Source organism: Saccopteryx bilineata, chromosome 5 (assembly GCF_036850765.1).
Source record: "Saccopteryx bilineata isolate mSacBil1 chromosome 5, mSacBil1_pri_phased_curated, whole genome shotgun sequence".
Taxonomy (NCBI): Eukaryota; Metazoa; Chordata; class Mammalia; order Chiroptera; family Emballonuridae; genus Saccopteryx; species Saccopteryx bilineata.
The window spans coordinates 8,263,616-8,284,835 of NC_089494.1; the positions used below are offsets into that span (position 1 = coordinate 8,263,616).

The 21,220-nt window shown below is 47.1% G+C and overlaps 1 protein-coding gene across 3 annotated transcripts in view; it reads right to left on the reverse strand.

Moving 5' to 3' along the window:
• Positions 1–1,141: 1,141 nt before the first annotated feature.
• LOC136306829 (nuclear body protein SP140-like protein) overlaps positions 1,142–21,220 on the reverse strand; it is a 53,726-nt gene continuing 33,647 nt past the window's right edge. For all 3 annotated transcript variants that reach the window (XM_066233461.1, XM_066233460.1, XM_066233459.1), the window contains 8 exons: positions 16,121–16,225; positions 12,744–12,886; positions 10,799–10,846; positions 3,694–3,806; positions 2,932–3,040; positions 2,416–2,493; positions 2,066–2,209; positions 1,142–1,304 (listed from right to left, as the gene is read on the reverse strand). In XM_066233461.1, the coding sequence (XP_066089558.1) occupies positions 1,212–1,304; positions 2,066–2,209; positions 2,416–2,493; positions 2,932–3,040; positions 3,694–3,806; positions 10,799–10,846; positions 12,744–12,886; positions 16,121–16,225 (833 nt within the window). In that variant the 3' untranslated portion in view covers positions 1,142–1,211. The remainder of the gene's footprint in view (positions 1,305–2,065; positions 2,210–2,415; positions 2,494–2,931; positions 3,041–3,693; positions 3,807–10,798; positions 10,847–12,743; positions 12,887–16,120; positions 16,226–21,220) is intronic.

The following is a 21,220-nucleotide window of genomic DNA, read 5'->3' on the forward strand; positions in this document are numbered from 1 at the left end:
GAACTGCGGTGACCCGGAATGGGTCCTGGACTGGCCTGGACCTCAGGACAGCCAGGGGCTGCTCGTGCAGCAAGAAAAGACGCGCACTTGCTGCTCCCTCCCCACTCCGCACACAGGGGGCGTCCGCGGCGCAGCGCCCCGCCGCTTTGGCTTGTAGGTGGGTATCGCTGTTCAGGGCAGCGTCCGAGGCAGGGACCTCAGCATGGCTGGGCGGAACAGCGACAGTGGAGACGGCAAGTGCAGCTTCATGGAGACTCCGTGGTTGTGCGACAGGAGGTGGGATGTCACACGGAGGCGCCACCCTGGGAAAGGGATGTTACCGTAATCCCCATGTATAAGACACACATTTTTTGGAAAAATTTGGGGTCTAAAAACTGGGTGCCTCTTATACAGTGGTTGTAGATGTTTTTATTATTTCTCCCTTCATAAATGTGAGACAATTGTACCAGGGGGTAGAGCCCTTCCCCTACACCTCATCCAGTTTCTTACAGGTGAGTGTTTGCAACGACACTGTTTTGCACCCAGGGGACTATCAGCATTCTGCCTGCAACCAGCTGGCTAGACAGTGGGCCAGCTCAGAACTCCATGCTTCGCGGTGGCTTGCTAAGTCCCTTATGTGAACTTGGGTTCCCTGAAAGCAAAGTCTGAGTTAAAGTCTCCCGAGTACGTGCTTTACTGTGAGAATGTCTCAGGAGGAAGGGGGCGCTGTGGGGGAAGCTAAGCAGGGACGTGGTCACAGTGGAGACCGCTCTCGCCGGACCCCCGGAGCTCAGGAACATGAATCACCCCACATGGCTGGGTCAACCTTGGGACCCCAAGGCCAAAGGGCTGCAACCTCCAGGTGACTCTGGCCCCGTTTGGCCTAAAGCAACACACTGGGGAGAGGTAGACTCTGAGCGGAACTCGCAGCAGCTGGGGTCAGGGTGGGGGTGGGGGTGGGGGTGGGGGTGGGGTAGAACTCCCGGAAGCAGGGGTTCCAGGGTAGCAGCGGGAGCGGAACTCACAGCAGCTGGGGTCGGGGTCAGGGTCGGGGTGGGGTGGGGTCGGGGTCGGAGTGGGGGTGGGGGTGGGGTGGGGTCGGGGTGGGGGTGGGGTGGGGTCGGGGTCGGAGTGGGAGTGGGGGTGGGGTGGGGTCGGGGTCGGGGTGGGGGTGGGGTGGGGGTGGGGTAAAACTCCCGGAAGCAGGGGTTCCAGGGTGGCAGCCGCATCTGCTACTGCAGTGAGCTGTTCTGACTTGTTTCCTCAACAGCGAAGACTTCTCTGAAGTTCCTGTTGAATTCCTTCTCTATTAGGTTTGCGTCATACTGGAAAAATAAATAAAATTAATGACACCTGTTGTGTCATTAGACACCTTGCAATGAAAAATGATCAAGACTCTTGAATTAAACACCTCAGTTATATTAACTAGGTTTGGTTTAAACACTCATGCAGCTAAGAATAGCATGTTTTTTCCCCCTAAGAGCATGATGATTACCTCTTCTTGACTAGACAGAATGGGAAATCAATCCTAAGCGTGAGGGCTCTTCCTCATTAGATTCGGGTTGTTTCTCTTGGAGTTAGAAAAGCGATGTGAAGTCTTTGTAACAATCATGGATTACGCGTGTCTGACTACGACCAGCGCTCTGCCTGCACGTTGGCACCTACCTCTGTTCCCCTCTCTTGGCCCCTGTTAACTGGATGCCCATTTACATGCAAAGGACTCTGGTTGGGGCCTTGTGAGAGCTGGACTGAGTACATTTGGGGAGAGAAAAGGACAACATTACTTTAGGACGCGGACTTCTCCTAGGTTTGGAGCGGTAGGATACGACAGTTCTCAGTGGCACCTGTCGCCTTTTCCGAGGGGAATGAGCTCCCAGGGGCCCGGGGTTCTGGGCTCAGGGACACCTTCTGGCTGCTACGCTCCCTGGTGAGCGTGACTCCTGAATTCTGAAAGGGTTCACTCACTTCCTGCGCCCTTGCTTGTACAGGCTCCTCACAGATGAGGGAAACTAAACTTTCCCGCAGCAGGAACGAGGGCAGAGCGACTCAGTGGAAAGGAATGAGAGGGAAGCAGGGAGCCGCTTACCCTCTGAGAAGCGCTGGCGTTCTGAAGGATGGGGTTCATGGCCAGCACAAACGCCCCCACCTTGGTATATTCTCCGCCAGTTAGTTTCTTCTTGATTTCGTCCAACCTCCTAAGTTTCTCTAGGCATTTAGAAGCCATTTCATTCTGGTGAGAATCATACCAATGGTGGAATTACTGACAGAGTCCGGTGTCTGCCTTCTGTGGATTCCCATCCAGTCCAGCAGAAGTACCGGGTGAAGATCACATGCCCCTCCCTCCCCTGGGCCTCAGATCACAAATCCCACAGGTGCCCGTGTCAGGGCAGGTAACGCCATGGCGGCCCGTAATCATGGTTTGTTATTGTTACTCACATAGTTTTCATGTGGGATGTTCTCGTGAACATCACTCTCTAAACGGCAGTAGACTGTTAAGAGGAGAAACACACATTTCTGCAAAAGGAGGAGGCTGTGAATGAGAAGCAGCTTGGAGAGAAGGAGGCCCTAATCGCGCCCAGACACGTTCAGGACCACTCCAGTCTTCTGGAAGTTTCCCCAAAGTGGTATTGCTCTTGGACACTAACATGTAGTGGCTGAGTTCTTTCTCCAAACAGGTTTGGTGAGTTGTCAGCGGGTGGAAGTGTGGTCAGGAGAGCTGACACCCTTTGGACCCCCCCCAGACCGCCCACCTCACCCTGTGACAGGTGAATTCTCGCATGTGACCGAGAGGAGAAGGCGTGGGGTTCAGACCCACCTCACCCTGTGACAGGTGAATTCTTGCATGTGACCCGAGAGGAGAAGGTGTGGGGTTCAGACCCACCTCACCCTGTGACAGGTGAATTCTCGCATGTGACTCGAGAGGAGAAGGCGTGGGGTTCAGACCCAACTCACCAGCTGCTCCGCGGGCTGCATCGGCCTCGCCAGGACCTCCGACTCCTTGTGACGCTCCTGACTTCTTAGAGAATTTTTTATCATGCAGAAGGTACAAGTCCAACAAGACCTGGAAAACCCCAGGATCAGCCTCCATTCCTATGGCTGCCACTGTCCTCCTATCAGGAGGGGCCGACGGGCACAGCGGGGATGAAGGGGACACCCCCAGGGTCGGCATGGCTCTCATGGGGTAACCCCTCTTTGTTAGAGGGTGGCTGTAGCAGATTAGTGAGGGGACGTGGTATCGGGGTGCCTGGCGGCTCGCCTTTCCCTGTCTGAGCTGCTGGGAGAACTTGGAGCCCTGCCCACCCAACCCGAGTGTCCGAGACGGGGCTCTAAGCCCTGGGGGCTCGGGCCTCCACTGCTCTGTGGAGAACATGGTAAAAATGAGGGCACCAGGCTGTGTCTCCTGCCTTGTCAGAACACAGAGACCTGGCATCACCACTCCTGTGAACAACAGTCCTTGCTGGGAAAGTTCTAGAAAGTATAGTATCAGGATGTGGGGAAAGTGCTCAGCCACCAGCCTCAGCCTCCCAGAGGAGAGAGGGGAGCATTGTCCCCTCCTGCTGGCAGCATCTTGGCACAGCCTGGATCATACTGCTGGACCCCACCTTCATCCCAGTTATTTCCCATCAGGACACACCCAGCAGCTCTGCGGGGGTGGGGGTGGGGTTGGAGAGGGTGTGTGCATGACCGGAGGAAGGATCCCTGCATCTCACAGACCTGTTAGTTTCCACAGCTGGGATGTGACAGTCCCCATGAAAAAACTCGTGACAGGCATTGCAGAAGTAGAGTATTCCTCCATCCAGGCAGATCTTGCATTTGTGTGAGTTTTCCTGCCAGAAGGTAAAACAACACCCATGTCCCCAGTGAGACCCGAAGACCAGCGCTGTGGAATCTAGACTCCCTGCCTTTGTGCGAACCGGCCCGGACACGCAGGTGCTTCTCCCTGAGCTGTGAGCCCACTGCAGCGAGTGGAGGCGTCAGGAAAAGAATTCTTGGTCTGCAGTGAAGCTCGGGAGGAAGAATCTGTGTGCCCAGAAGAGTTTTCCCTATAAAACCACAGATTGTAACACAGACAGACAGAAGCAGAACAGGATAATAATTTCTATGGAAAGAAACGTGAATCATTTTATTACCTTGCAGATAAAACAAGGTCCTGTAAAAGAGCACTCAATCCAGTTGACTACCGACAATGACCCAAGTGACTCACGAAGAGGTTGTATATTGAGACGTTAATAAGGTGGAATAAACTTAGAAACACTGCAGCCTCTAGTCTTGGCTGTCGGCTCCCCATGAGTTCAAGGACTGGAAGGAAGTCCTGGACTGTGGATTCTGTGCCTGGAGGGTCCCTGGACCTGTGACAGTGACTTTGGGCTGGAACGACCATGGGCTCAGATGACCAGGAGATGGCAAGGAGGATGACGCTCTGTGGCTCTGGGAGCTGGGAAGAGGCCCCGTGACTCAATTCGGCGTGTAAGATACGGAGGCACAGTTTCTAAATGGCCAGGGAGTGTGGCCGTTGCTGCGCTCTATTAACAGAACAGGGAGGGGCCTCCTTAACCATCTGATACTGGATTTTTTACCAGTCTCGATATGTGGCCTTTCACTGGATTTAATTTCATTTGGAGAAGAGTTGATAGTATTTGATAGCATTCAAGTATTGTGGAGTAACTCTTACTCATTAAACTCAAATAAGTTCATAGAGCCGACATGAAGATATACTGTACTGCATCCTATACAGGCACATGTGTATTCATGACACAGAACTAGCCTGTGACTGACCCCTGTGTCAATCAAGAAAATGAGGTGTGAGGGGACAATATTAGCGCTCAGTATTAAGTGCTGCTCTGACATCCAGTAGACCAGAGAGGGCTTCGAACAGCCTATTGCACGTCCCCCTCCCCACGCTGCGCCCCCGAATAAACCATGCTCCTTGTAAGGGATCACGGTAATCCCGCTGACCCCGAACTTCCGGTTTCAGTTCCCTGTCAGCCGTGGAAACACTGACACAAGCCAGCCACAACCTTCCAAAACGCCAGGGGCCACACCACCCTCCACAACCTCTGCTTGTTCACTCTGTCCCTGAAGGCCCTGCCCTCCTCCGTGGTCCAGGAGTGTATGTGGCTTAATAAACACATGTCCATCTGTCTGTCCAGTAACAGATGCTATTACTTGCCATCCCAAAAACTGTCCGACATGTCTCCCTCATGAACAGGGTAAAGAAGAAATGATTAAAACAGAAAACCACTTTGTTCCTTTTTTAAATGAAAATCAGCATTTCTCTATGAATCAGGAACTATCAAGAATTATATTTAGCTTGACCAGGCGGTGGCGCAGTGGATAGTGCGTCGGACTGGGATACGGAGGAACCAGGTTCGAGACCCCGAGGTCGCCAGCTTGAGCACAGGCTCATCTGGTTTGAGCAAAGCTCACCAGCTTGGACCCAAGGTCGCTAGCTTGAGCAAGGAGTTACTTGGTCTGCTGAAGGCCCACGGTCAAGGCACATATGAGAAAGCAATCAATGAACAACTAAAGTGCCACAATGAAAAACTGATGATTGATGCTTCTCATCTCTCTTCATTCCTGTCTGTCTGTCCCTATCTATCCCTCTTTCTGACTTTCTCTCTGTCTCTGTAAAAAAAAAAAAAAAAAAAAAAAAGAACTATATTTACCTTTGGTTGCTTTCCTGGCTCAGCCTTGTGAGAGATTCCGGACAGTTTGAGAACAACTAGGAGGAGTTCTATCCCACATAGAAACATCCTGCCTATTCCATGGTCTACTGGAGAAGTCCCTACACTCCTGTGACCATCTGGGGTGACACAAACGAGATTGGCTTGGGGACTGACCCACCACTGATGAGTGCTGGGATTGAAGGCAATGGGCCATTGAGGCCAGGAGGTGGCAGGGATGACAGCGTCCTCCTTTCTCTGCTGTCCACAAACACGTGTGGTCTGTGCCATAGTTCTCCTGGGTCCACTCCCCTGGCCTCACTGCTGTGTCTTTCCTATCCTATCCTATCCTATCCTATCCTATCCTATCCTATCCTATCCTATCCTATCTTACCCTACCCTACCCTACCCTACCCTTTCCTATCCTACCCTACCCTACCCTACCCTACCCTACCCTACCCTTTCCTATCCTATCCTATCCTACCCTACCCTACCCTACCCTACCCTACCCTACCCTACCCTACCCTATCCTATCCTATCCTATCCTATCCTATCCTATCCTATCTTATCCTACCCTACCCTACCCTTTCCTATCCTATCCTACCCTACCCTACCCTGCCCTACCCTTTCCTATCCTATCCTATCCTATCCTATCCTATCCTATCCTATCCTATCCCATCCCATCCTCCTCCTCCTCCACATCTGCACAGAGCCCCTCCGTTTCCATCTTTGGCCATCTTGTTGGCCCCAGATGACCAGGGCACTCTCAGAGCTGCAGTTACGTAGCTATGTCTCTGGCTCCCAGGTGTCCAGCCCGTCTTCTGCCTTCGTGTCCATCCCTACACTCACCCAGCATCTCCGCCTGGGCCTCTAAAGCTCAGCCCGAACCCATCCCATCAGAACTCCACGCGTTCTCCTGCCCCCCTTCCCACTACATGTTCTTTCTTGGTGCTTGCATTTCATGAAGCATACACCTTCCACCACAAACTAAGATTCCATCCTGGTCTAGAGTCCCACTGTGTCCCCAATCCAATTCATCCCCACTCCTGCTCACAGTCATTTGAAAGCTTCCTTTGTTAAGACCGTTGTCCCTGTAGGGTCCGCTGCATACAGGGACGCTGAAACCCTAATGAATGGTTTCACTGTAATTCATAAAAAAAAGTGGTGGGTTTCTCAAAGTCTGTGTTATATCACTGTTAACAACACCCAAAGATCGGAAATGTTCTTCTTGAAGCAAATGAACAGAGTGATTTGAAACACAGCTATGTTCTTTCTCTTAGGGCAGAAAGGAATAAAGATGAAAAGTCATGTAGAGTTATTTTGAGTATTATTTTTGGTGTTGGGTGAAAATTCTTGTTTTGACAGAATCAGATTTTGATTGTTTCTTTTTCTTTTAAAAATACCCATATATGAGAAAGTGCAAGCCCCCAGGGACATCTTGCCAATAGCTCTCATTCAGTGTTCTGAAGGATCTCAAAGCACATCCCTACTGTGAACTGAGACTGCTCTAGAAAACAGGCCTGGGCCATTTTCCTTCTCCTCACTGTAGGAACACACAGATGATCATCATCGTTCCCCAGAACGTGTGACTCTCTTCCCAGAAGGACAAGAACATAACAAATGTAATCAATGCATAAGAATCTTACACCCCTAAACCTTCAATCAAGACAAAGCCCTTATCTCTTTGTCTGTCTGTTTCTTAGCTTGGCTGCACATTTGAATTGTTTGAGGAGAGCATATAAAATAATAAAGTCCTGGTCTCGATGTCAGAGATTCGGAATCAATTGGTCTGGGTGGGGAATAGGCATTGGCATTCTCCTTCAGTCATAGAGCGAGCAAATTATGTATCAGAATCATCTGGAGACAACTGAACAATTCTGATATCCAAGTCATAACTCAGATTGATTTAATAGATTTTGTGTCTAGGGTGGGATTCAGCCAATGTTATTTTTCAGAGGTCTTCACGTGATTCCAGGGTGCCACCTAGGTTAAGCTTTAGCCTGAGCAAGTGCGGTTATTAAAGCGCATGAGGGTACTAGAAGGCAATGTTGAATTGGCCTGTAATGTCTGTCCCAAGAAAGATTCTGAACATGGGTGAGGGTACTCTTACTAGAACTGCGGTCTTCTCCTGCCTAAGGACTCTTGGCCATTGGTAGTATGGCATGACCACCTGGGTCTCCGTACATCATTCAGGGTTCTGGGAACCATGCAAGTGTCTCAGAGGAGAACTCCACCACCTTCTGCAGCTCTTCTAGGGCGCTGCCATGAAGATAAAATGAATCCAAGGTCTTTCATCCTGCAATTCTCCCTCCAGGAGGTTACCCTCCTCTCCCTTCCATTCAAGTCCGAAGGTGGCACCTGCCTGACTTCACAGGAAACTGACTACTGGGTATACACTTCATTGCTTCTGTACATTTAATAAATGATTTGGCCTCTTGCCTCTCAGGCAGCCTTAGCTTTCATCTCCATGCGGGGTAGAGAAGCCATAGACAAGTGTGATCTACTGGGAAGTGACCTGGGACATGGACACGTCACTGCCTGCCTCTCTGGGTAGCCTGGAATTCCCTGCTCCCCATTAGTTATTATTCCCTGGTAGGCAATGCAGTTGAAACAATCCTTTCAGTCAGAGATATTCTTTCAACCTTCTTTTATGGACACTGGGCCTCTAGCATGCACTCAATAATTACACATAAAATGAGTAAATAAATGAGTATTGTTTCACTTAGGAAAAGAGATTACTTGGGCTCTCCTTAGAAATTATTATCACACAACAAATGACCGTTCTGGCTGAGTATATCAGATTATTTGACAACACAGTAGCTGTCACCAGAAAGAATAAGTGGCCCTCGTCAGGAGACAGGGACCTGTCATATAGAGTTGCCACGTGCAATGCTGAAGTTTTCAGAAGCCAGGAGGCTTTATCAAGAAGACACGATTTGGGAGGTACGGAGGACCTACAAAGGTGGTGATGGGCCCTGAGGTCTGCCCCTGTGGGTCACTTGTTCTTGATCAAGGAGACACAAAATATGGAAGATCTGAACCTTGTTGCAGCAAAGGGGTGTGTCCACTGATAAGGATAGAACCTGTTGGTTGGTAGTTGCTACTCTTTTTAGGTGATTTACACTGAGTAATTTTAGACACACGGAGAATAGTAGAGACACTGCTCTTTAAAGTAGTCACTGAACAGGTGAAACAATCATTTATCTGCAGTAAACCCAGTGGGTGAAATGTCCCAAAGGGCTGCTAGTTCAAAAGACCTAGATCATTTGACAATGTAAAGGCCTGGACCGCACATTTCCAGTGGAAGGTGAACCCGGTGACCAGCTATGTGTCGCCTATTTTGGAAGTTTGTGCAAGTGCTGTATGGCCATTTCTACCTGAAGTGTATGAGGATGGAACTTCTCACCTTCCCCTCCTGCTCAGGGTCTCATTCATACTCAATCTTGAAAAAAATACCACCTGGTCCTGAATCTACACTGCACATTGTGTATATGTTTGTTGCCTTCACAGCCTTCTTCTATTGAAGGAGAAATCACTTTTGTAAATAGAAGAAGCCTGCACAGCCCTGTGGTGGAGCCAAAGGGCTGTCATCGAACTGAACAGTTTTCCAGGTCAGCCCCTCGTGTGAGATGCACCCATCTCCCAAGAGCTCCAACCCCGACAGCATGAAAAGCATGCCACTAATTTCTGATTGAGAAAGAATTCTGTTTGCCGGTATGTATATCTGATTGAAGGCTGAAAGAGATTATAAAAAATTCTGAAAAGAAGTATACTGTTGGCCCTGGCCGGTTGGCTCAGCGGTAGAGCGTCGGCCTGGCGTGAGGAGGACCCTGGTTCGATTCCCGGCCAGGGCACATAGGAGAAGCGCCCATTTGCTTCTCCACCCCCCCCTTCCTCTCTGTCTCTCTCTTCCCCTCCTGCAGCCAAGGCTCCATTGGAGCAAAGATGGCCCAGGTGCTGGGGATGGCTCCTTGGCCTCTGCCCCAGGCGCTAGAGTGGCTCTGGTCGCAGCAGAGCGATGCCCTGGAGGGGCAGAGCATTGCCCCCTGGTGGGCGTGCCGGGTGGATCCCGGTTGGGCGCATGTGGGAGTCTGTCTGACTGTCTCTCCTCGTTTCCAGCTTCAGAAAAATACAAATAAATAAATATAATAAAAAAAATAAATAAAAAAGTATACTGTTTTTTTTTTTGTTGTTTTTTTTTTTTTTTTTTTTTTTTTTTTTTTACCTATCTTATAAAATAGTATTGGTTCCACATATGTCCCAAGATATACTGTCTACAAGACCTGGTTCATTTGGACAATGGTGAGCAAAGTTTGACACCATCAGATTTCATTAAAGTTAGAAAATATCTATAGTAACCTTATAAGAAAAATCTGGGATTGAGTTGAGTATGACCCTGTAACCTTATTAAGAAACATATTTAGCCTGACCTGGGGTGGCACAGTGGATAAAGAGTCTACCTGGAACACTGAGGTCACCAGTTCGAAACCCTGGGCTTGCCTGGTCAAGCCACATATGGGAGTAGTTGCTTCCATCTTCTCTCTTATTCTGTCTCTGTCTCTCTCCTCTCTAAAATGAATAAATAAATAAATAAATAAATAAATAAATAAATAAATAGAAACATATTTATTCTGACCTGTGGTGGCGCAGTGGATAAAGCATTGACCTGGAATGCTGAGGTCGCCGGTTCGAAATCCTGGGCTTGCCCGGTCAAGGCACATAGGGGAGTCGCTGCTTCCTGCTCCTCCCTACTTCTCTCTCTCTCTCTTTCTTTCCCTCCTCTCTCTCTAAAAATGAATAAATAAAATCTAAAAAAATCCCCCATATTTATGTATTGCATAATCATGTTTGTTTTTACAGTCTTGACACTCTTACCACATTCGCATCTATAGCTAAAACTCACCTACGAGATCTATTTTGATGGCTTTTTATTATACTCCTCTGAAATGGTGTACCATTCACAGGTGACCTTGCATACAACCTAATGCTCAGTGTGGCAACTCTGAAGGCACATGCAAAATTAATAAATAAATAAAGTAATTAAATAACATCAGGGGAGAGGAGAAGAGGAAACAATGTTAATTGTACAACGGAGAAAACATAGAAAAGATGTTAAATCCATTATGTAGTAAGAACTTGTTTAAAGTAATGATCACCTTTTTTTCCCGGCCCTTTTGTCCTGGAGGTTCAAGTAGAGTTTTGTCCTGAAAGATAAAAAGATCCAAACATATGGTTACTCTGAGTTTCTGTTTTCTGAGTCTGGCATTCTAACCTCCTCCCAAATATGTCTACTTAGATATCCCACTTTCAGCCCAGACCAAGGTGTCCAAATGAGACTCCATCTCCCTCTCCTCACCCGTTCTTCTAGAAATCAATGGTAGCTGGAAAAGCACGTAAGAACCTTTTCCTTTTTTTTTCCGTGTTCTTATTTCCCTAAGTTTTAAGAGCTTTCCCTTCACCATCTCTTTGAGACCTCTCACCTCCTTTCCATTCTCACCAGTGCCACTCAGACTTGGAGTCCTCACCCCAGGACCATTCAGCCAACACACACGTGTCCCCAGTGGTGGGATTCAAATCATTTAACAACCAGTTCTCTGCCCTAATGACCGTTTTAAGTGTAAAAAAATGATATACTGAAAGGTAGTTTATTATTTCATACATCTAATACTTAAATAAGAACAAAAAAGAGGTACACAAAACTAGATTAGGTTATAAAGAAGAGTTTTAGTCTGACCAGACGGTGGCACAGTGGATAGAGCATCAGACTGGGACATGGAGGACCCAGGTTCAAAACCCCGAGGTCACCAGTTTAAGTGCGGGCTCATCTGGTTTGAGCAGGGCTCACCAGCTTGAACCCAAGGTTGCTGGCTTGAGCAAGGGGTCACTCAGCCTGGTCAAGGCACATATGAGAAAGCAATCACTGAGAAACTAAGGTGCTGCAACAAAGAATTGATGCTTCTCATCTCTTTCCCTTCCAGTCTGTCTGTTCCTCTCTCTGTCTCTCTTTGTCTCTGTTACCAAAAACATGTATAACTATTACAAGCATCATTCTGTCCATTTTTTTTCCACTTATGGATGGAATGAACACTATTACGGACGCTCAGGATACACTGACGCGCAGGTGAACTTTAAAAAAGAGTAAGGAACGTCAATGTGTGATTTCCACACTGGGCGGCTGCCCAGGCACCCACCTGAGAGAACCCTGATGACGAGTGCCATTTTAACCGCCGGTTCGCTGAGCTCAACAAAAAATTAGGTATTGGTTCTGCGAACCGGTTGAATCCCACCACTGCCTATCCACATCTACAGGATGTCAGATACTCTGGACAATGTTGAGCCCACAAACATGGACAAATCCTAGGTGAGTCGAGATACAAGGAGAATGCATGAAAGGATAAGAATAAAACAGTGAGAGAAGGGCCTTCATAGAGGATTCAAGGGGTCCCGGGATGGGTGACGGGGCAGGTCAGTCAGGGAACATTCAGAGAGGGGGACATCTGAACTGAACACTAGATAGGTTGACTGTAGGTTTGTTAGGCTGAAAGACTGTGAAGTCATTTCAAAGGCCCATGGCTATATGAGATACTATCTGTTTCAAACGTCATTTCATACCTTAGGAGACTCCCTGGTTCTTCACTGTCTATGTTATGAGTTTAAACTCCTTACCCTGGCATTAAATCTCTCCACAAACAACCCCACTTGATGGACTATCCTATATTACACACCATCGTTCACCTCACCCCACAGAACTACGCTAACGCTGGTTCTGGTTTTCATGTCTTTCTTCCTCTGGAGTGTCTTCTGCCCACTGGCTGACTGTGGACTGTCTCTCTCAGTGCATAGAGTCCTCTGCAAGCACCGCGTCGGAATGACCTTCCCCTGCAGCTCCTGCGCCTGCGCCCACAGAGCCCCTGGGACAGAGCGGGAGCTGCCTGTGCTGAGCTGTGAGGGTGGGCACCTCTCCCGGGGGAAGGACAACGTCAGGGGCCTCCGGGCTCTGGGGCTCTGGTCATAATGCAGCCTATATTCGGTGAGCTCACAGTGACCTTATCTTTGAGTACAACCGGGAAGTCACCTCTCCTGCCCCCGTCACTCACGTACCTTTATCAGGCATCCTAGGGTTTTCCCACCACAGCGTATACTCTGCTTCCAATTACTTGATTTTCCACGGCCTCCTTTAATTTCAAATTCCCTGGGGGTGAACTGGTTTCCATCATCGCTTCTTATACATGTTGTTCTGGCTCCTGTAAGACCGGGGTAAGGTGATCCTGAAACCTCTTTGTCCTCAGAGCTCTGACATTGGCCTTTCAGCACATTGGACCTGAGCCCGCCCACCTTGGGCTCAGAGTCTGGCCTCCCTTCTCAGATGTCAGAACCCCCCAAACCAGCCTGTAGGGCCCCTCCAGGAGAGTCCCTGCTTGAGATTGAAATCTCAAGCAGGGGCCTTGCTGCTCACAATGGAACGAGGCCACATCTGTTGTGCCTTGTGTCACAACAATTCCCTTCCAGTTTAAGGCATTATTGAGCAGGTATTTTCCCACCCCTGAATCATGGGTAGCTGACATTAAAATAATGTGAAGTACTATTCACTGGAAAATGTAATGTACACATAAAAGATAGTCATATACTTAAAGCATCATTCTTTTTTTTTTTTTTTCTGTATTTTTCTAAAGCCGGAAATGGGGAGAAACAGTCAGACAGACTCCTGCATGCGCCCGACTGGGATCCACCCGGCACGCCCAACAGGGGGCGACGCTCTGCCCACCAGGGGTCGATGCTCTGCCCCTCCAGGGCGTCGCTCTGTTGCGACCAGAGCCACTCTAGCGCCTGGGGCAGAGGCCGAGGAACCATCCCCAGTGCCCGGGCCATCTTTGCTCCAATGGAGCCTCGGCTGCGGGAGGGGAAGAGAGAGACAGAGAGGAAGGAGAGGGGGAGGGGTGGAGAAGCAGATGGGTGCTTCTCCTGTGTGCCCTGGCTGGGAATCAAACCCGGGACTTCTGCACGCCAGGCCGACGCTCTACCACTGAGCCAACCGGCCAGGGCCAAAAAAACATCATTCTTTAGAGAAAAAGAAGTCAAAGCCTTGGCTGTACAGAGCGTCGTCTTGGAGCGCAGAGGTTGCCAGGGTGATTCCCTGGTCAGGATCCACGCAGGAGCAGCTCCGTGTTCCTGTCTCTCTCTCTCCATGCCTCTCGCCACTACCAACCCCCTCCCCCACATCAGATATAATAGGGTACTCATGCACTAGGATGGCCGTTATAAAAAGGACAGACAATAACAGGAGTTGGTGAGAATGCACAGAAATTGGAACCCACAGATTTTGCTGCTGGGAATATGAACTGGTTCAGTACTGTGGAAAATAGTCCGGTTTTTCCTCTGTAGGTTAAACATGGAATTACCATATAATCCTACAATTTCACTCCAGAGTCTAAACCAAAAAGAATTTTAAAAATATGTTCACAAAGAAACTTTACACAATACAAACATTATTCACGATAGCTAAAGAGTAAGAAAACCCAAATTGTAGGTAAATGAAATACTGTATGTCCATGCCATGGACTATTATGTTATTCAACAAAAGAAGAAATGAAGTATATATAGTACATGAGCCTTGAAGGCAGGCTGAGTGACAGACCCAGTCACAGAACAGCACGTGTTATGCGAGTCAATTGGTGTGAAATGCTTAAAATAGGCCTATTTACAGATCAGAAAACAGATCGGTGGTAGCTTCGGGCTGGGCAGTGGGCATTGGCTACTGAGAGACATAATGTTTCCTAGAGTGGAGGACAAGATGCTCTAAAACTAGATTGTGATGACGGTTGTATTATCTTGTGAATAAACAAAACAAAACAAACAAAAAACTCAACAGTAATTTCTACACTTTAAACCAGGGGTCTCAAACTCCCGGCCAAGTTCGTGGATTAGTCTGCGGGCCGCACAAAATTGTTCGGCGGGCCGCATGTGGCCCGCGGGCCGGGAGTTTGAGACCCCTGCTTTAAACGGTAAATTGTATATGTGAGTTTTGTCTCAGTAAAACTATTTTAAAAATAGTTATGATGCAACCATTTATATGATTTGGTGTTCACATAACCATATTAAGAATAACCTCACCTGATCAAGGTGGTATAATAATCTCACCTGGTCAGGGGTGGGCTTCGACCTTGGATGCTGAGGTCCCAGGTTTGAAACCCTGAGGTCACCGGCTTGAGTGCAGGCTCGCCGGCTTGAGCATGGGATCCTAGACAAGACTCCATGGTTGTTGGCTTGAGCCCAAAGTTTGTCGGCTTGAAGCCCACAGTTTCTGGCTTGAGCAAGGGGTCACTGGCTCAGCTGGAGCCCTCCACCTTCCAGTCGAGGCACTTATGAGAAGCAATCAGTGAGCAACTAAAGTGCCGTAACTACAAGTTGATGGTTCTCATTTCTCTCCCTTCCTGTCTTTCTGTCTGTCTCTCTCTCACACACACACACAAATAATCTGATATGATATTCACAATAATAAACAATTATTGCAAAGTTGTATAATTTAAAAATCAAAGCCCTGGCCAGTTGGCTCAGCGGTAGAGCATCGGCCCAACGTGTGGAAGTCCTGGGTTTGATTCCCGATCACGGCACATAGGAGAAACAACCATCTGCTTCTTCACTCCTTACCCCTTCTCTATCTCTCTCTCTTCCCCTCTTGCAGCCACTGCTAGAAAGGTTTGAGCAAGATTGGCCCCGGGCACTGAGGATGGCTCCGTAGCGTTGGCCTCAGGTGCTAGAACAGTTTGGTTGCCAAGCAATGAAGCTCTGGCCCAGCGGGGCAGAGCATTGCCTGGTAGGGGCTAGCCAGGTGGATCCTGGTAGGGGCACATATAGAAATCTGTCTCTGCCTCCCTGACTCTCACTTAATAAAAAAAATTAAAAATAATAAAAATAAAAATCACAAAATATTTTATATTCGTTATATAAATTAACTTTCAAAATCACATCATGAGGTGGGTTTTTAATTATCCATTTCTTAGATGAGAAGTTTCAGGCTCAGAAAGGTCCCATTCTTTACTCAGTTACTCTAGGTCGGGCTGAGGCTGGGACTCGGGCTTTCTGCTTTCAAATTCTGTGATCTTCTCACTACATCAAACCCCCTGTCCTGGTGACGATGACCCAGAAGGGCTATAACATGAGGATGGACCCTGACGGCCTCCTCCCTGTTATATCTGATTCAAAGAGAAATATGCAATATTTTCCACCCCTAGACTGATGTTTCTGCACTTCTCTTTGGTGTTCGGGCATTCTCATGGACCCTTGCACATGGAAGTGAGCACTTAACACGCATTATTTCTTAAAGGATAAAAACATCATCTTAGGGATCCCTGCCTCCTTCACTCAAGCCACACGGGGGCTGCGATTCCTTGAATAATGGGTAATGCGCATGGGTCATTCACTACTTCTTGTGATTCCTTCACATAGGGGTTGCAAATTAAATAGATCTTGAAACCTACCTCGTTCCAATTTTCTCTTAATTAACATCCCCTTCATCTCGCCACAGACCACAGGAAGTATTTCGTTTTCATAATTCACACTCTCATCTGTTTGCTCTCTTGCCTCTGAAACAGAAGATTCTTCATTCAGCCTCATTTTTCAATTGCACACATACAACTTCCTCCCATGTTGAGGTTGTTTATATACAGACACAGGGGTACTTAGGAAATGTTATTTCACAAATCTCCAGCATTTCAAAATCTTTCTTTTAGGAGCATTTTTGATATGTAACCAGAGTGTCCACCTTTACCCTCAAAGCCCACACAATCAGCATGCTTTACCAGGGACACCAGGCACCAATGAAACTGCCTTAGCTCCCAGTCCAGGGAGCCCCCTGACTCTGACATGACAACGGGGCACACGGCTGCTGTCGGGTTCTGTGCTATTTCCCTGCAGGGAGGCAGCTGCAGACAAAGTCAGAGACTGTCTGCTGTCTCCCTTCTGAGCTCTGACTCCGGGAGCAGAGAGGACAATGATGGGATAACCTAATGGAGACGGGGTCTGCCTGCTACTGTGTTCTCTGCTTTGCCTCATTTATCCCCACATCTGAAAGAGGTGCTCAGAAAGCTCTAGAACAATCTGCCTGGCTGACTGGACCATGTGCAGTCCAACAATGGTGTGCCCTTTACCAGAAACTACACCCAATGACTGATTACACTGGGGAACAAACTTTATGTTGCATCCACAAAAACATTTGTTCTAACCTAATTTGAGTGTGCTGATCTCAAATCTGACATTAGTTTTTCTCTGTAAGCTACAGTTTTTTTGAAATTCAAGATTTTAGGTTTTTATCTTATTGTAAAATTTTCAACATTTAGTTTAACATAATGAAGTAGATGTCTTCTTGGGCATCATCTTTGTGAAAATATAATAATTTATATAATGCAGTAAATACACTAATGCACTAAAAGATATGATTGCATCAGAATTCATGTACAATTTTGAAATAGAACATATTAAAGCACTTATTTTAATAATAAAATTTGTGCAAAACTTATTTAAATTCTGTTCAGGCAAAAATTTGCGTTTGTAGCTCTTGCGTTTGTGTACTTGTTGAGGACAATCTCGTTTGATGCTCCAGCAGTAGTCTGCTCATCACTAACAGCTCCAAGATTTTCGGGAAACTTATTAAGGTGACTGTTCAGGAAGTGAATCTTAATGCTCATGTTACATACAATGTCGTGGAAAGCCAACAGCATCCTTTGAACCAGAAGTTCATAGTTTTCTGCTTTTTTGTTGCCAAGGAAGTTCTTTATAACTGCCACTAAAGACTGCCATGCTGCTTTCTCCTCCTTATTCATCTTCCTGGCAAATTCTTCATCACGTCTGAGGGTTCGAATTTGAGGTACATTGAATACACCTGCTTTTATCTTCTCAACAGACAAGGCAGGAAAAGCAGAAATAATATGTTGAAAGCATTCACTTTCTCTATTCAAAGCCTGAACAAACTGCTTCATTAAGCCAAGTTTGATGTGAAGTGGGGGAAAAATGATCCTGTCTCAATTAACTACAGGTTCATTCACAATATTTTGCATCCCTACTTCCAGAGCTTCACATTTTGGCCACTCCTTCTGTGTCCAGTATTTCTCCCGAGCTGGACGGTCCCACAAATACAGAAAGCAAGAATACTTCATGAAACCTCTCTGTTGTCCTAGCAGGAAATTTACCATTTTAAGATCCATACAAATGATCCAGTTATGCTCCTCATACTTCAGAAAGTCGAGGACAATTTTTATGTCATTATAATCTTCTCAAAGATGAGTTGAATAACCACTTGGAACCACTGCGTAAACATTACCATTGTGTAGGAGAACACATTTTAGACTCTGTTTAGAGCTGTCAAGAAATAGTTGCCATTCTGTTGGACTGTAAGTGGTAACACCTAGCTGGCTGAGAAGAATACTGATGTCATGACAGTAAACAAAGTGTTTATCTTTGGAAAAAAAGTTCATAAAAATTTGTTCACGCTTCCTAAAATGGATACTTTAGCTGAGTGGTGAAGTACATTCTTTTCTTGAAGCCTGGAGGCTAATAACTCAGCTGCTTTCTTTGATAGGCCCAAATCTCTTACTAAGTTATTCAATTCGGGTTGGCTAAACTGCTGAGGGGTTAATGACTGCTTGGCATCAGAAGAAGACCCTACAACCATTTCCTCATGCATCTTATCAAAATACACTTGATCACCATGTTCACTTTCTTCATCCTGAGAAGAAATAAAACCATTGAAAACTGGAACCGGGAGTGTCTCAGACTGTGGTTAGGTCATATTGCTGAAAGAATATTAGGATATGCAATCATATGCCATTTTTTCTTGCCAATGCCCTTTGTATGGATCAGACAGAAATAACAGTCACTGCTGTGGTCCTTAGGTTCACGCCAAACCATGGGAATACCAAAAGGCATTCCTTTGTGTTTTCCTTTTGTCCAGTCATGAAGCATTTCCTCACAATTATGACACACAATATGAGGAACCCAATTCTTGTCTTGATCACCAAGGGGAACTTGAAAATAGGCAATATATGCACGTGTCACAAATGATGAAATATTGCGCCTTTGACGTTGAAGTGTGTAACAGCCACATATATAACAGAAGGTGTCAGGACTATTCTTACATTTACGCCTACTTGAAGAAATCATGATTCAATCTTAAAACAAAATAAAAGGGTGTTTTTAACAGATAATAATACATTTTACATTTTTTACACTTAAAAATAACTACAATTATGTAAAAGTGACGTTTGTAAAACATTAATTGCCTTGTGGTTATGTTCAATCCAAGAGTCGTTGCCCTTTAACTCCAATTTAAAAACCAATGCATGCCATTAACTGTAACAAAAAGAAATTAAAATTGCCTAAAAACTAGAGCATGTACCAAAAAAATGGATTTTAGATTTGGAATCAGCGATGCAGAGATATATAGAAACAGTTCTAAAACCTCATGCAACAGAAAATTAAAAAAAAAAATTGTTCCCTAGTGCTATCTAACCCTGTGAACTGGTCTCCTCCTGTCCACGCATGCTACCACCTATGACAGCTCTTCGGTCACTGACAGAAGCTGTCCCCCATGACGGCAGAATGAGATCAGTTCCTTCCTGCACTGTGATCAGGACAAAAGTGGTGACAAATGAAAGGCGCTCTATAAAGCAACTCTGAAAATTCCGGATGCTGTTCTGACCACGGCTGGTAAAGATGCCTCGTTCTCTCCCCCGCCCATGTGGAGGGCACAGCTTTACAGAGTGCCCTAGAGGATTCAGGCTTAAGTTTGGTTCTGTTTCTTGGAAGTGTCTTCACCCTGCTTGTATCTGACCCTTCTGGATGAAAAGTCTGAGTGACAATAGATTATCGGACAGGAGGATGAAGCGACAGTCAGTGGAGTGTCACACGGATTTGTGGCAGTGAAGGAAGAGCAAAGATCTGGGCACCTGAGGAGGGAACACCAGGGAGGTACGGGAGCTGGAAGAGTGTTAACAATATCTGTCTCCCGGAACTGCCCCGAGTCCTTCTTCCGGAAAAAACCTGCCCCGGTCCAGCTCTTCCTCCAGAGAGGCCGAGTCGGCCATTCTGCATCACGTACAAGGACACGGGCTGGTGCCGGCGTCTATGCATCCCATGCAGGGTGTCTCCGGACACTGTCCCTACAACGTTTCTCAGTCATGCAGTGGAGGGTTGTAGGACAGGTGCCATCTGGTGAGTGTCAGGGACACAGAGGACAGATTGGATAGATGGTCCCCAGGCAGGGTCCCTTTCCCCGTCCAGACCTGTCAAGGACTAGACACAATGGACAGAAATGAAAACTCTAAGGTTTACAGGTGGTCAGGAGCCCACCTTACCCGTGGCTGATGTATTCCCCTTAGGGACCTCCACAATTACAATATAAATGCCTCTCTTTCACGGTCTCCGTGTGTAGCTTTGGGCTTGTACCGCTTGTGTGAAAGCCAGGCATTCATTTGTCTCTCACGTGCCCGTGGTGACTTGCACCGTGGGGGTGATCATAGGAGACCTAAACCAATTGCAGTTTAGGAAGTTTCTTAAAGGCTGCAAGAAACAAGTCAAATCAACTGGGTTTTAGCTTCCAGTGGTCAGAGTGATCAGAGTGGCTCGTGGCCTGGTGTCCTCACGGGGAAACTGCCAGTCTGCTGTGTGAGGAGGACTTGTCGGGAGGCAATGTCCTGACATGCCACATGCTCAGGGTGCCTTTTCTTTTCTTTTCTTTTCTTTTCTTTTCTTTTTGTGTGTGAGAGAGAGAGAGATAGAGATAGAGAGAGAGAGAAATAGGGACAGACAGACAGGAAGGGAGAGAGACAAGAAGCATCAATTCTTCATTGCGGCACCTTAGTTGTTCACTGACTGCTTTCTCATATGTACCTTGACCATTGGGCTACAGCAGAGTGAGTGACCCCTTGCTCAAGCCAGTGACCTTGGGCTCAAGCCAGCGACCTTGGGGTCATGTCTATGATCCCATGCTCAAGCCAGCGACCCCGCGCTCAAGCAGGTGAGCCTGTGCTCAAGCCAGCAATCTCGGGGTTTCAAACCTAGGTCCTCTGCCTCCCAGTTCAATGCTCTATCCACTGTGCTACCACCTGGTCAGGCCAGGGTGCCTTTTCAAGGATATGTGGATAGAAACAGTTTTAGAAGCTGAGTTAATGTAGCCCTAAAGGGATAGGACAAATTTGTTTCCTGACCAGTATAAAATAGAGAATACGTCCCTCCTTAGGAATATCCCAGGCTAGTACAGTCTCCCCGCTCTCCTCAGAGGAGATATGCTTACGTCCCGGGGTAATGGTCACGGTCTGTCTCCTGATAAAGCTTTGTATTTTACATGAGAGTAATTTAATCAGAATTCATAGAATGATATACTTAATATTTGTACATTTCATGTCAATTTTATCTCAGAAAAAAGAAGAGAGCCTGACCTGTGGTGGCACAGTGGATAATGTGTTTACCTGGAATGCTGAGGTCGCCTGTTTGCAACCCCGGACTTACCCGGTCAAGACACATATGAGAAACAACTACTATGCATTGATGCTTTCTGCTCCTCCCCTGCTTTTTCTCTCTCTATC